Here is a 15,405-nt window from a genome sequence, read left to right on the forward strand (position 1 = left end):
TGAATCATGAACTACTTTGGTCAGGAACTGTTTTTTATTTATTTATGTCTAGAAATAAATTAGTAACTAGTTACAACTAATAGACAGTTAAAAATAATCCTAGTCGGTAGAAATGGAAAGAAGGAATTCTGACTCTGTATCAAGTCAGGAAAATTGGCCAATGAGACAAAAATGGCAGGAAGTCAGAAGGAATCCTGACTAAACCCTTGCTTGTGCCTGGGGAGAATCACTGTGCTGGAGGGGCTGCTCACAGAGCTGAGAGCCTGAGCTACTCAGTGCCTGCAGTGCCTCTATCAGAAAGGAACAGCCACGAAATATCAAAGGCTGTTTTTCCTCTCCAAACTCAGTGCCTGCTGTTTTTTCTCCAAACACGAGTCCATCTGCGCCTTCCCAAGCCATGGACGTGCGGTGACATCTGCGTCACTTTGCAAAAAGCATCTGTGTTTGCTTCTGACGGGAAGTGGGAATTGCCAAGAAATGATTGTCAAGACCCTTTGTTGTTTTCCTTTTTATACCTGCTTATTTCTGAGCAAAACCAAAAAATGACCCGAATCTCCTCTCCTTACCAATGTAAATCAGATTTAAGTTCACTGAGTTGTGGTGAATAAGGTTCTTCAGGCATCAGAACAAATACTCTTGGTTCCAGAGGATATTTGTCTGTTTGATTTGATCACACAGATAACCTATATCTACACTGGGCTCTCACTGACATTGCTGCACTTCCTGTGTGGGAGCAAAATTCACAGGATTGGGCTGGCTCATACTCCATATAATCCACCCAGAGATACTCAGACTGATGGACACTTGTAAGTATTCCCACGAGAGCACTGGAGACGGAGACAAGACCATTTCTGTAAACTACTGTGGGACACAAGCAGCAAAAACGGTATTTTAGAAAAAGCTGAGCCTGGGCATGGAAGGAAAAAGGGTAACAGCTTTTAGAGCCACATTACCAAGGTGAAATTACACATTGCCATCATTCAGCTTTGCTGCTTCCTTTAGGTGCTGAGAGAAACAACACTCCCAAAGAGGACAAAATATCATCATCTAAAAACTTCTGAGTCACTCAAAATATACAGTACAGGGCAAAGAGGACAATTTGACCCACTGCATAAAGAGTGCCTGTGCTTCTCAAATTTAATTAGTTTTCCATGAGTGATTAGAATGGGATGGTGAAGAGGACAGCAAAGATGACTCCAGGTATCCCTGCATCCATTCCTGAGCCTGAGCCTGGGATGTTGCTCCTGCATCCTGCACTTGGTGAGGTTTCTGAGGGGCACGAATCACTGCGTCATATCCTGTCCTTATCTCAGAAATATCAAACAATGTGCCACTCCTTGCCATAAAATACCTGTATTTCACAATCCCACCTTGTTTTTTCCCCGTTATGATTAATTGCTTTCAACGCAGCTGATAAGTACAAAACATTTTGTTTCGACTCTGCAAAAGATGTGGGATTTTCCTGAGGAAAGCCAAGCCACACAATGACAACACTGTTGATTAAAAACACCAAATCTGCCATGCCATGCAATTTCTGACTTGTCCCTTATGTGGCAGGAGTGTCAATTACTTTGATAATTGGGATGATAAATTCTAGAAAGAAATTAAAGTCTTTTATCCTAACCTTCAAATGTATTCTTCGAAAAACCCAACAGTTCTTCCTTAATTTTCCTTTTTCTTTGGAGATTGCATTTGGAAGTTGCAGTTCATCCTTAACTAATAAAAGCTTACTTACACACAAGGGAACTGTAGCATGAAATGTTCAAAATTATGAGACAAGAATAAAAAAGTAAACAACATTTAAGTATTTCGGCTTCTCAAGACCAAATTATCTTTTCAATCACATATTGAAAATCTGCTTTATTTTCCCCAAGTAAGAACTTCTGGCTTGATTACCAAAAATACAGACTCACAGGAAGAGAGGCACAATTTCATAAATTGTATGAAACTGCAGAAACTTCCAGATTAGTAAGAAAAGTAATTGCTTTACCCATCAAATTCAATTCTAAAACAACCTTAGGTGGTAGTGACATTGTGTGGGCAGCTGGAGTTAATCCAAGAGAGCTCTCTGATTGAAAGAAACCACCTTCCTGCAGGAGTATCCTTGGTGTTCACAAAGACCTCTGCCTCAAAATCACATTACCAAAGCACTAGAAAGTTCGGGAAAGGGATAGAATTCCCCCGAGGGAGTCCTGTCCCTGGGCACTGCCATCTTTTCCTCCCAGGCAGGATTATCCTGTGGGACTCCTGGGAACTTTCTTTGGAGGGCCTCAATTTTTGCCTCAGCGTGGCTCAGACTATTCTGAGCTGCAGGTATTTTGAAAACAAAATGAAGTTTCCATAGAAGGTTAAAAATATTCCCTGAGCCCTCTCCCACATCAGACTGCAGGAGCTGCAGGACGTTACCACGCTATCAATACAGTCAGTATATTTTTCAGGCACCAAATACAAACACTGAGTTAGAACACTTAATATAAGTTTGCTAAGTACTTTTGCTTCCTTTCTTGGTCATGGTTATGAGAAAATGTTTGTTTAAATGGGGAGGAAAATGAATAGATTCCCCAGACTTCCCTCCTCTGCCAGCAAATACAGCGCTCACCGTGCTCTGCATAACGTGGTGAAAAGGGGAAAATTAGATTTTCTTGTTAAAATACTTGTTGTCTGTCGCTAGGTTGTTTTTCACTTTTGCTATAAATGAACACTTAGGGCCACCTCAGTTTCTACTGACCTCTGTAGGGATTTAGGAATAACGAGGAAGGTCTTGGGCCTAAGTTCTGTGCTCTCATGTACTGGCATCAATCCCCAGCAACTTTCCCAGCAATCCTGAGGAGGATCAGGGACATGGCAGCGTTCTGTGCAACTGTCCAGAGGGGGAGAGCTCTCTTTGAAGAGTGATCTGTGCACCACGCTCCGTGGGTAAGGATCTCAGCCCTGGCCCTGACAGGTCTGTGCCTTTCAAAGCACATCCAAACCCTTACACGCAACTTAAGCAGAAAGGGCTTATTTCTCTAATTTCTGGGATATATGACTTTCAAGGAGGAATTCCAATCCAGTGTGCATATATCATTTCCTACCAGATGCACAGACAGACTTCACAGAGATAAAAGCAATATTAACCATGCATTAAGCTCACATCCCTTTTCAATGAACTTCTGTCTCATCGCTGTGTATCAAACATCTGTGAATGATCCTGCCAGAACTCTGGCAGCCAGCTAGGAGCTGCCAGGCACAAGGGAAAGCACCTGCGCTCCGGATAGCCCAGCTGGATGAAAGGCACTGCCCGTCTGCCTGCGGAGCACGTGCCGTGCCAGCTGCTGGGCAGGACGCCTTGGAGGGCAGATCTGCAAGAGGCTCTCTGAAAGAAACCATTTCAAAAGCATTTTTCAACTCTCCCTCCCCTGCCTCTATGCACTGCTCACATTGCTTCAGTTACTTCGCTTCTTTAATCTGATGAACAACAATAAATGAGCAAGTTCTCCTCCCTGCGCTCATTTTTTTTAATCATTTCTTTAGGCAGCAAGCTTACAGTCTGCTCCTTTGCCAGGGTCAGCCAGCTCAGATTACACAGCCACCTTCCTGCACTGGCACCCAGGGATTTATGGAGAAGGTTTCTATTCTACTTTGTAGCCAGTGAAACTCAAGGAGACCTGTGGCACAAGCAGCTTTCTTGCAATGTCCTGTTGTACTGAAGGGAACATTGTTGTTGATCACTCAGATGTTTTTACCTTTAATGGCTCTCTTTAAATTGCTCCGTTTCATTGTGCCGAGCTTAGCTCGCTGACTAATCTGCTCTGCTGAGGAATAAAATATCGGCTGTATTTTACTCATTTTTGGAATAAAACCAGATCGAGTTGGATTCAAATTAGCCTTTTTGTCAACAAGGAAGAACGTAAATATTAAGAAAGTTTTTCCCATCATTTTGAAGGCCCTTCTCTTCTCTATTTACAGCTCTTTTTAGCTGAGCTTCATGAACATTTGTGTGGGCAAAGCTGGGTTGGCACAAACGGTACACAGAGAGAATTCTGGGCCCGTAACAGAGATTTGCTACCTCCCAATTAGAATCTTGATTAAATAAATCACGTTTTGACAGGCTTAGAGTAGCCTTTTAAAGGTCCAGACATTCATGCAGAGAACAGAAACACCCTGTACAAAACACAAAGGCCTGGTGCGTGTCCCGGGGACCTTTGCTGAGGTCTTTGCTGAGGTCTGTGAGCTGCACACAGTGAGATCAAAGGGGCAGCGACAAACCAGAACCACCAGTGAGAGTGGTCAGACAATGGTGGTTTTCTGCTGCTACTGGCTGGTGTTTCTATGTGCTATGAAGAAGGGTTTTCTGAAGGAGGTTTAACCAGCAGAGGATGATGTGCTTTCTGCGCTACAGTTAAGGTATTTTCAGGGGCTGGTGATGATAAGAGCATGAATGAAACGGGGTATGGTGTGATGTGCTGAGAACACTAAAGATGGTACAAAAGAACTTGACTCTTGATCTGGAAGGTGAAGGGCATGATGGTCAATATGCAGAGAGACATTTCCCTGATTCCTTGCAAGAAGAAACTAAACTTAGGAGGGCAAATGAAAGTTAGGCTGTCTCCACACTGTTCTTTGAAGTAGTGGGTGAGACATGTTGAAGCTCAGCCTTAGCAGAGGGAAGGAAGCAAGAGAGCAGGCAGGGTCCAGCCTGAAGCAGGAGAGTTGTTTGCTCTGGGAGAATCAGAATAAATCCAGCTGTGTTTTTTTCTATTTGTATTTTGTGGCTGACAGGTTTTTAACCAAATCACACCGACACTGCAGCCAGGGAAGAATCCACACAGGAGAGTCCTTGCTGTCTAACACCACCTGGGACCTTACAGAGCTCCAGCTCCAGCAGCAGCAGGATGTCAAGCTCTCCGCTGCCTGGGTGCTGTCCCCTCCTGAGGTGGCCACTGACACCCTGACTCTTGTTGGGGGCATGAACACTGTGTTCCTTTTCATCAGGGCTCCTACTTTCTCCAGATGTTCACACTATTTTGTTATCTTTGTGGGTTTGCCTCATGATTGTTCGTCAGTTTAAAGGGTCCTGGAGTAAAAGGAACTGACAGATACTCAAAGGCACACATAAGCAAAAAAAACCCGAAAGATATTTCACTTTTTTTATTAACTTGCAGTAAGAGCTTCAGAAATTAGTTTATACCACTATTTATGAGCTATGAGCTACTGTTCTCTTCAGAAACAAGAAGAATCCTGGGGGAATTAAAACAAAAAAAAAAATTAATAGGAAAGAAGCTCTACTTTTGAATGAGGGAGGCTGTTTCTATCCAAAGCTTTCCTGCTGAGATGTGAAGTGACCAGTCTGTCCTAATGCTTTGAGCCACTTGGAATGAAGAACAGCCGGAATCTGCAGGAACCCCCCAAAGCAAGTAAGGACTGTTGGCAAATGGAAACAATAGCACCGGGCATGTTTCAGCTCAACGCTCAGCTGGGCTCTGTCTGTGCTAAAATCTACATTCTACAAGTTTTTATGGCTGGAAAGCACTTGGGAGGACTTGCAGCATGCACTTTCAACTTCCCTGACTGGTTTAAGAACAACTTAGATTTATGTTCTTTCCCTATTAGAAACCATCAGCATTATACAATTCCAATTCCCGTTCCTTTCGTTATAGATAGGTATGTTATATAGAGGTATACTTAAATCCTTTTTTGTTACATATTTTCTATCCTAAATAGTTCCTATTATAGCAAGCAATAGAATGACAAGGTTACAGCAGTGCCAAAATTGTTTCACCTAGATGTAATAAACTCCCCGCCATCACTTGGTCACATCATTCCAAGACTGATTTGTTTTGTGGGTTTGGGTTTTTGTTTTTCCTTTTGCTAGTTTTTTTTCCATACAGCTCTGTATTCTCTTACCTCCCAAAACTACTCTGAAGTGGTAAAACAAGGTCAGACTTTTATTCTCCCACAGAGATCAAGAAATTAAGAGCCAAGCACTAAGCACCTAAAGGAAAGAGCTGTGATTTACCTCCTATAAAATAGCATAAATATTGTGCCTAAGACAGAAATACTAGCAGGCTAAATTAATCCACACCTGAAAGACAAACAGTAGATTGATAGAAGATATAAATCTATCAAAAGAACAATTCTGGTCAATTATCAATAACATGCTTGGTTTCCTTTACAGTGAAAGAACCTACAGTGGCAAATGTTTCCTGATTTACCCTGTGTTTTTAGGACCTTAAAGCAAGAACAGAGGAAGAGATGGGATTTAGGGGGCCTGAAGCAGCTGTTTTCCTGTAAATACAGAATCCAATCCTGCCAACACAAACTTAATCAGTAGTGGGGTTTTCTTCGCAAAACCCACAAGTCAGGTGTCAAAGACAAAATATATTTTGACAACTACAATCAAAATGCACACACTGCTAATTCAGATTAGGCAGTCTAAACGAGCCTGAAGTCTGGGTAATTGTCTGTGCTTTTACCTGTTAGTATCACTGTACTGGCAGTGTTTATCACACGCTCTAGGGAGCACAAAATTCTTATTAAACACAGAAAGTCCCTCTTCTAGATCACCAACAAAGGAAAACAAAATGGCAACAAAAGGCCACGTACCATGCACACAAAACCCTCCCTTTCCATCCATTTTGCACTTCTATCACCCAGTCACACACGTCAAAGAGGAAAACAGCTGGGAATATGTATGTGCTCAGTGCAAGATGGGCTGAGAAGCCAGGCCACGGCCTGCAAGCACTCAGCTGTCCTCGCAGGCTGGCCCATGCTGTGTCACTTTTCATTTCCTCAGGGGTGCTCCTGTTATTACTCGAGAGCCATGAGATCACCACACAAACTCATTTGCACATAAACGTTTTGCTCTGGAAATAAATAAAACTCAAATGAATTCGATAAGCTCAAATAAAAGGTAAATCTTTTTTTCAGAGGTTCTAAAAAGAGACCAGACTTAGCAGCCAGAAAACCAGGAATGTCAGGCACAGCCAGTAGCTCACAAGCAGCTGCAAGGAGTGTTAGGCTCATCAAGAGTCTCCTTAATATTGTTGCTCCATACTCGGTGATTTAGAAGTCTAAACATTACACTAAAACCAAGTGACTCATTTGATGTAATTTCAGCTCTGACAGAAACCTTTTCTACAGCCTAAGTCAAATCCCATAAACTTTCCATTTTGCTGTAGGCACCACTATTGCTGTCCTCACTGATCTAGCGGGGGGACGCTGATTAATAGAAAGGCTCGCAAGCGATGCAAATTATACTTGTATTGCAACAAAAATGGGTTTACTTTGTCCTCTGCTTTGGCTTTGCAGCAGCACATGAAGTACAGACTATGCTGAATGCTGCAGGGACAAGCCCCGCCTCAGAGACCTCACGGGGTGCCACCTGCCAGTGAGGAAATGTAAGTAGCCATTTCAGAAATGGAGCAGCAAGTGTGAAATGATATGTAGCCATGATAATTCGGACCCAGTAGCTCTTGGAATATCCACTAATTTTCTGAGAAGTGCAGCTTCACTTCTTCAGGAAGGCAGGATGATGCTGATCCCAGGCTGTCTGATGGGAGTGTTCACCGATTTGGTCTAATAGTTCTCGTCTTTTATTTACTAGAGAGAAACTAGTTAGCAAGTATCAAAAGGTTTTAAAAGCTCCAGGTGCTCCCAGCAGCCAAAGCTTTAAAGGAAAAGAGATGAGGCAGCACGAACAGCCACTGTGGGTAACATCTCTCCATTGATTGCTGCTGGTTTGGGAACACCCTCATTCAGACTCCCTTGGCTCAGCAAACATCTACACCACAGATGTGTTGAGGGATAGGTATGAAAACTAAAGGGCAAAATGGAAGGATCCCAAGTGTGCCATAGCCCTCCAAAAAAAAGATCAAATGGCATCCAGAAGCAGACACACACTCAAGTATAACAACCTCTTTTCAGCCTGACTGTTCTCCTACATTTTGTTCTTGAGTCTAATTAAAATGCCAAGCAAGCCCACTATATTCATTTAGCAGTGCTGCAGTCAGCCTTAGATACAAACTAATCTCTTACATATTTTCCTGGTTTGTTCAGAAGAGTGAAGATTTTGTGGCTATAATACCTTTAGGTTATAATATCAATGTTATCCACAAGTAATCATCTCCCTATTCACTTTACTTACTGTTCAATTTTTTGGCTGATCTCTCACAGTCACAGATTAACACTTTACTTCATTACCAGAATACGCCAGTGCATCCCTAAAATGCCCTGAAAGCAAGTTTTATCCTCACTGTGTAATACTTCAGTAATACATTCTGTGTTTACCTTTAAGCTTCTTATTGGACTGCGTGCAGACCTCCACTCCCCCCCCCTTCCTACTTTCATAAATTAAAAAAAAAAGTGAATATTTGATGCCGTACCCACCCAAGCAAGAGATATATATGTGTGGTACAGCTTCCAGTACAAAGAAGTCCTGACTCCAGCTGTGGTCTCTAAAAAGTCCAGCCATGATTTTCATTCATAATTATTTTTCCAGAGCTAGAGCTGCACACAGAATGCCAGTGCTGCTCGTTCTCATGAGGAAATCAGATCACAGTCTCACTGAAGTATGTTTCCTCCAAATGGGTCAAAAAGAGTTAAAAAGCACAAGCTGGGTCTTTCAGAAATGTCTTCCACATAGACCAATAGGAAACGTTCAACAGTTTAATTATTTTGGGGTCTGGACAAGATCAAATCTTCTATTACTCTAAATATTTCACAGTGATAGTAACAAACAGTGTTAGAAAGATTAACCAGCTCTGTGTGCTGCTTAAATATTCCTCATGTGATCTGCTCAAGTAGAAATTCAGATGTTCACTACTAAGATTCCAAAATACAAAGAAGTAAAATAATACCTGTTTAACAGGTATTAACCCTAAGCCTCAGTAAGATAAAATTAAAAAAGAACCAAAGTAAGAAAAACATGCCTTGAAATTCTGCATAAGAACCTGAAGACAGAGGAGCAGCAAGCATTGTTCCATTATTTAATAAGGAAATTGCAGATCATTTTGCCTGACATCAACGTCAGGGAAACTGATGGAAAGGCTGGTACAGGAAGAAATCAGTGCACAATTAAAGGATGATAGTACAATTAACGCCAGTCAACAGAGAAAATTAGTTTTGTCAGGGAAAAAAAAAAGCCTTCCTATTTTCCCATGAGACTATGAATTAGTTTGATAAAGTAAACTCCTGTAAGATTACTGTGGGGCTTTGGCTCACAACTCTACAGGGGTTTTGATAAAAACCTCAGTAATGTATAATATCAGTCTGGTCAGTGCTAAATGGACCCAAACCATACTGAACGATCCAAACAAAAATATAAAATTATTGTTGGAAAAAGCTGGGAATCGAAAAAAGTTATCAAGATATAGATAATAGGAAGGGCAGGACCTTAAAATAGACCAACTACGATCACCTAGGGAGGTCTGGCCTATAATTTAACACAGAGAAATCCATGTTATTCATTAAAAGAACAAAGAAAATCGGTCACACTTCAAGACAGAAAATGATTTTGTGAAAAGTAGTTACTGTGCAAAGAAAGAAGCAGTACTAGTAGACTCAAGTAGACACACATTCTCAGAGCAAAGAGTAGGAAAAATTACTCTTGTTACCTAAGACTGAGTTGTTGGTGCTACTACACCTCTGTGGCTTCAGAAAGATCATTCCTGGGAAAGTGTGCTGAAAGAACAACTCCACAAAACCAAGGGCTTTAGTGACAGAAACAATATTAATAATTTGTGGTGACAGGCAGCCTTCAGAAATTCAGTTTTTAGGTTAACGTGTGAGAAGTTTAACAGAGAATTGTGGTGTATGAGTACAGAAATGGGAGAGGGGATGGCTTCCTAATCTACTGGAGAAAAACCATAATGGGCTCCCTACATGCTACTGAAGATAGATAGATAGATAGATAGATAGATAGATAGATAGATAGATAGATAGATAGATAGATAGATAGATAGAAAAACCAGCAGAAATGTCCATCAGCAAGGAGAAGTGTGAGCAACATACTCAGGGATATGTTTGATTTGAATCCCTGTGTAAAACCAATAGTCTATCTAAAACCTTGCATTAAGGCTGAACTGCTGGGTGAGGTTCCACAGCCTTTTATCAGAAAAAACCTGAGGAGATCATCATAAAAGTTTGCATTTCAAGAAAATACAGTTAGGCAGAGGTAAACAGGTGCTCAGCTAACACCTGAGTACATGGTATAAATATATTTATATACATGGGAAGCATTTAAAAAGGGAACAGAGAGCATGGATGGGGACCACGAGTCAAAAAAAGCAGGCATATCCAAGCGTGACTGAATTAGCAGGAACAGAGCCTGCAAGGTATCCAAAATATCCCTTCCACTTCATTTAGTATTGATATGTGTTCAGTACTGATATGTGTTACTTGATCCTAGCTTGGGGAGACACTACAGGAACGGTAGAGACAATGAGGGAAATATCAGAAGTGAAAAAAAAAAATTATCAGAGGGCTGGAAAACAGGATGTTCAAGGAAGAACTTAAAGATGTGGCACTACTTGGCTTAAAGAAAAGAAGGTTGAGACTTGCTAACAGTTTTCCAACTTATCCTGAGAGTTCCAACAGAAACCGGAAAAGGTTAAAATTTGAGCATACTGGCTGGCTGGCATATTAAATGCTAATATATTAAACTCAAATGCTAAGGGGCATTTTCCAGGGATGAAGTTAGTATTTCCCAGGCAAATGTCCGTGTGTCACCACCAGCTCCGAGAAGCTGCTGCTTTCCCGGGGTTAACAATAATTTCACGCGGCCCTTTGATTGACGCTAGTGCTCCATCACATCCAAATCAAAATAGGAGGAAGCTCCTATTTTCCATGGCTTCCTGGAGGACATATGCAGTGTTATCCCAGAGGGGAAGGAGGGTTATGCAATGAGTGAGGAGCTCTGCACAGCTATGTTTATTCGGGAAGCATTTCCAGCAATTATTTGGAAAGGACTGAGAGAGTAAACTGATAAGACATTCTCATCAGTTAGTATTTTCATCACTAAGTAACAATTAGGTTTTAAATTAATTGGGTTTTGGTTGCTGTTACACTCTCTTTATGCAACTTCTATAACAGAAGGGAAGTGGAAACGATTTACTAGTATTGGGATTGCTCACTGTGTGTGTTTGCACGTGTGTGTAAAAGTGCTGGCTAATAAACACAAGGAAAACTTTCCTCTACTTTGTCATATTCCACCCTCACTGGCAATGTAGTACAGCCCTTACCTTAATTTAGGAGCCAAAAATGGACCAACTGTTTTCCAGATTTAGGGGATAGTAGAAAGACGGCCAATTCCCACTTCTTAGCAAAGCTAAATGCTGCTCCAGTTCATCTAATGAGTAAGTCAGACAAGTTAACTATGGTGACATCTGAAACCTTATTTTCTTCTCTTTTAAAGGGAAATGATACAGAATCATATTACTTTCAAATAAGTTTAAATAAATATAAAGTTCTTTGAGCATAGAATATCACACAAATACTTCTCTGGTCACACACTTCCGTATTTGTCCCTAGTAACTATCATGAGTTAGCAGCATTTCTAATGTATGTGCCTTGGACACACAAAAAAATCCCACTTTCTTGTCTCCTTACACGACAACATTCGTGAAACATCAAATGGGAGATTTCAGCTAAAAAGTTTTTCATCAACCAGTCCTGCTGCAGCATGGCCTATGACGGAAAAGCATCCTGGCTTTGACACTGAGCTCCCAAGCAGCTCCTAAACCTGAACTGGACATTTTTACTTGTAGGCCAACCCCTTTTCAGGTTTATAGCTACTCTACACCAATTTTGTCCTCTGAGTTCAGAAACAAACTGGAAAGCTGGGCGAGAGCTAAGATACACGGAGCTTTTTCGGAGCACTCTGGAAGCCAAAATTACAGAAGACTTTTTCCACTTTTACCATTCATTCTTTGTTATGTTTGGCCTTCATCCCCTCCTGTCACCTTAAAATTGAAAACAGCATGTTCATTATTATTCATGGAAATTCATCGGATACGGAGAAAATATCCCTTCCCTCCCCCCCACCCCCTCCCCAGCTGTTCCATTTTTATTTCTTTTGGGAAAGACTATGCTATTCTTTGCTTGGGTAGCAATCCTTTGAACTGCTGCTTTGCCACTGCATTCACAGGAAGATAATCATTTGCATTGGCTTTACTGATTCTCATCTGCAGGCAAATAGCAGCCCCAGCACCCACAGTCGCAGTTCCTTGGGACAGGAGGCACAGGGATGCTCTATCTGTCTCAGCTGGCCTGCTATTTAATGTTCTGTGTTTACAGTGCTCAGCAAAACCTCTGTTCCTGACTGTGGCTTACTGGATGCTACTACAGTATAAATGCTTATTTCTATTAGTGCTACTCCTAATTACATGAAATGAGATGCTATGTATTGCAGCTGACATAATTTCATTGACCATTACCTTGTTATTCTCCTATGAGACAGAGAGAAAATCCTATCTTAGTTTTTAAATACCAGTAATTAAATTATATATTTGTATTTGTCCTTTTGTAAACAAACTCCTTCTGCCTCTTTACAGAAAAGATATTTCCATGTGTTTAGTCCTCCTTGTTTTTCCTGTCTAGATCCCCTCTGATGATTCTGCAATTACTTTTTGAGATGGGATGATCAATATTCCATATGAGATCATTCAGGGAATGGCATTTCAGATACTTATTAATTCTGCATCATATCATTGTATGTTTTACATTGTTACTATACTTTAGCATTCTAGCATAGTGTTATTTTCCAAAAGCTTTGCCTAGCTTAGGGGCTTTTATTGCCTCAAAACCCTATTCCTGAAATGAAATGGTTAATGCAGAATTCTATGAGTTACAAGACAGGTTTATTTTCTTTTTTCCCTAACATACTACTCTTTCCAGGTTTTGACACTAAACATCTGCTTCATTTATTGCCATGTTGCCTGCTTATGCAGTTTGCTTGGTAATTCTGTATTTCCCTGCTCAAAGATTTGTCTCTGCCTTGAGTAGTAGCTTGACTCATGCAGCATGTAACTGGTTTATGTTTTACCTTCGTATTTGCTCTCTGGTCACTGGGCACATTATTTGTCCTGAGATCCTCTTTATAGCAGAGCAATGTTCATGTAAAACCTCCCTTTCTGTGTGCCTCATATTTCACACAAACTCTTATAGCCAAAACCCACATGTGTCCAAGTGAGTGCTATGTACAGGTGTGACATAAAGACACAGAAGATAAAACTTTGCCCCTGAGCTCATGGACAGGCTCCTAATCCCTTTGCTGTGAAGTTCCTGTTGATACCCCCTCCCAGGCTGCAGAATTCCACCTCTCTATAAATCGAGTCTATATATGCCTGAAGAGGGGTTAAGAGCAGCAGAGAACGTTGTATGTGATATATGTTATCTTATCTTTAAAGACACTGCATGTGATGACACAGGAAGCCTTGGATGTGCATCCTACTCTGTGCAAGGTCTATTATGAATGCAGAGTACAAACTATTACAAATGGGTGTATGTGCACACCTTAGAATGGAGCTAGAATACATGAAAGTGATGCTCAGCGTTAACCAAAAATTCAGTCCTAGCTGTCTAATTTTAGAGAAAGCAGGAGCTGTGAGCTGAGCATCTTCAGAGCTAGGCTGTGCTTATTAAAAGACAGAAAGCACTGTAGGCATGAGGGATTGAAAAGCCAGGGCTTTAGCACTCACACCCAGGCTGAGGTCCGTCACAGATCACATATTGACACCCCTCAGCGAACCACTCCGAAGTGACACCCGATTTCCCACTTTTTGGAGGCAGGCGGGGCCGCGGCGGAGGTGGAGCCGGCTGTGCCCGCGGCGGGACCGGCGGCCGGGCCGGAGATGCGCTGAGGTGCCGCGCACCGGGCTTCCTGCCGGCCGCACACCTGGGACAGGGCACGGGTGGGAGCTCCAGGCACCGGCAGCGGAGGAGGGCCGGGCCGGGCCGGGCCGGGGGGGAAGGCAGCGGCGGCAGCCGCGGCCGGAGGCGGCAGAGCGGCGGCGGGAGCATGGAGAGCTGCTCTGCCCCCCCGACCGAGCAGGAAGCGGTGGAAGCGTGGCTGGACGATCACGGCGACTTTACCCGCTCTTACTTTGTTAGGAAAGCTACAAGGTAAGACCGGAGCGGAGGCGGATAGAGGCAGTTCCTTTCTTCCCAGCGAAATCTCGCTCTTTCCCATTTCCCTTTGCTGTTTCCAAAGAAAATAAAAAGAAGCGACTCCCCCAGCTCCCCCCCGCGCCGTCCCCACCCTCGAAAGAGCAAAAACTGAAACCAGCGCGCAGCAGCCCCGTTCGGCTGCCACCGCCGGGCACATGCGGCGCTTGCCCGCGGGCTCTCGCCTGCAGCCCGCGGCCGCTCCGCTGGGAAGCGCCCGCCCTGCACCGGGAGCCGGTCAGCGAAGCGATCCCAGCCTGGAGCTCCCTGGCCTGGACTCCTAGTTATTTATTTAGTGTTTTCCTCCGTTTCAAACAGCCGTAGCCAACTTCTCGTGAGTAACAAGCAAGTATGTATTTCCCAGCCCTGCGAAGTAGGTAGAAGCCTCAGACAGCATCTGATGTCTTGTGGAGGGTGGGTTATGTCAGTACTTAGTCATCTCAAAACAAAGCGCTGGTCTTCAAGAGCTCTGTCACCCTGTGGGCTCGTCACCTCTTCTGACATCTGGCCGGCCCCCCGGAGGGGCGAGGGTCACGGGTTAAGTGCCGAGGGAGCTGACGAGCCGTGCGCGGTGCATTCGGGAGCGGAGCTCCGCCCGAGCAGGGAGGGGGCGAGCGCCTCGGGGACGCCGTGCTGATCCCGGGACTGCGGGAGGGGAGGGGGGGCGCAGCCCCGGGCAGGGCAGCAGGGCAGGCAGGCATCGCTGCCCGGGGGTAGTGGGGACACAGCTCCGGACAAGGAGGGGTGGCTGCCCCGGGGGGAGCGGGGACACAGCCCCGGGCAGGGAGGGGTGGCTGCCGGCAGGGGGCGGCGCGGGGCCGCTGGGCGCCGCCGCTGCTCGGGGGCGGCCGCTCGGCGCTCGCCCCTTCTCGCTGTCGGTCCTCGCGAAGAGCCCGATGTTGAGGACCTGAAGAGCTCGTCGGGGCTTTTCTCCCCTCTTTGGCTTGACATGCTGCCTTTTGGAGATAAGACGAGGTATTTGCTGACCGTTGTCACACACTTCAGCAGCGGGACTTCAAGTTGAATTGGAGTAAATTCGGCTATTTTTAGAAGTGGAGTCAGGTTTCCATTTTGAATATTTTCCGATAAACAAAGCAGTGGGGATGCAGAGCACAGGCGATCTGCGGCTCCCACGGTCTATCTCAGCGAGAGCTCGGGTTAGTGAGCGCTGGGCTTTGGCTCCTCGGACACGCCGTCTCCGCGGGCTCGCTTCGCTCCTCTCCGCTGCCCTCCCGCTCCCGAGTCGCTCGCACCATCTGCTCA

General features: G+C 43.9%; 1 protein-coding gene and 1 long non-coding RNA gene across 5 annotated transcripts in view; one reads left to right on the forward strand and one right to left on the reverse strand.

Annotated features, from left to right (window-relative positions):
* Positions 1 to 15,405, reverse strand: part of LOC114059009 — a 104,408-nt gene that overhangs the window by 37,185 nt on the left and 51,818 nt on the right. The gene's annotated exons all lie outside the window — the stretch shown is intronic.
* The window catches only part of PDE5A (phosphodiesterase 5A), a 44,527-nt gene continuing 43,101 nt past the window's right edge, over positions 13,980 to 15,405 (forward strand). For 2 of the 4 annotated variants that reach the window (XM_027886959.1, XM_027886960.1), the window contains exon 1: positions 13,980 to 14,100. In XM_027886959.1, coding sequence (XP_027742760.1) covers positions 13,997 to 14,100 — 104 coding nt within the window. In that variant the 5' untranslated portion in view covers positions 13,980 to 13,996. Of the gene's footprint in view, positions 14,101 to 14,976; positions 15,300 to 15,405 lie in introns of those variants that run through there. The other 2 variants (XM_027886961.1, XM_027886962.1) reach the window with 2 other exon arrangements.

This window comes from Empidonax traillii, unplaced genomic scaffold (genome assembly GCF_003031625.1).
Source record: "Empidonax traillii isolate 1590-97213 ecotype Southwest subspecies unplaced genomic scaffold, ASM303162v1 scaffold199:size790550, whole genome shotgun sequence".
In the NCBI taxonomy this organism is placed as follows: Eukaryota; Metazoa; Chordata; class Aves; order Passeriformes; family Tyrannidae; genus Empidonax; species Empidonax traillii.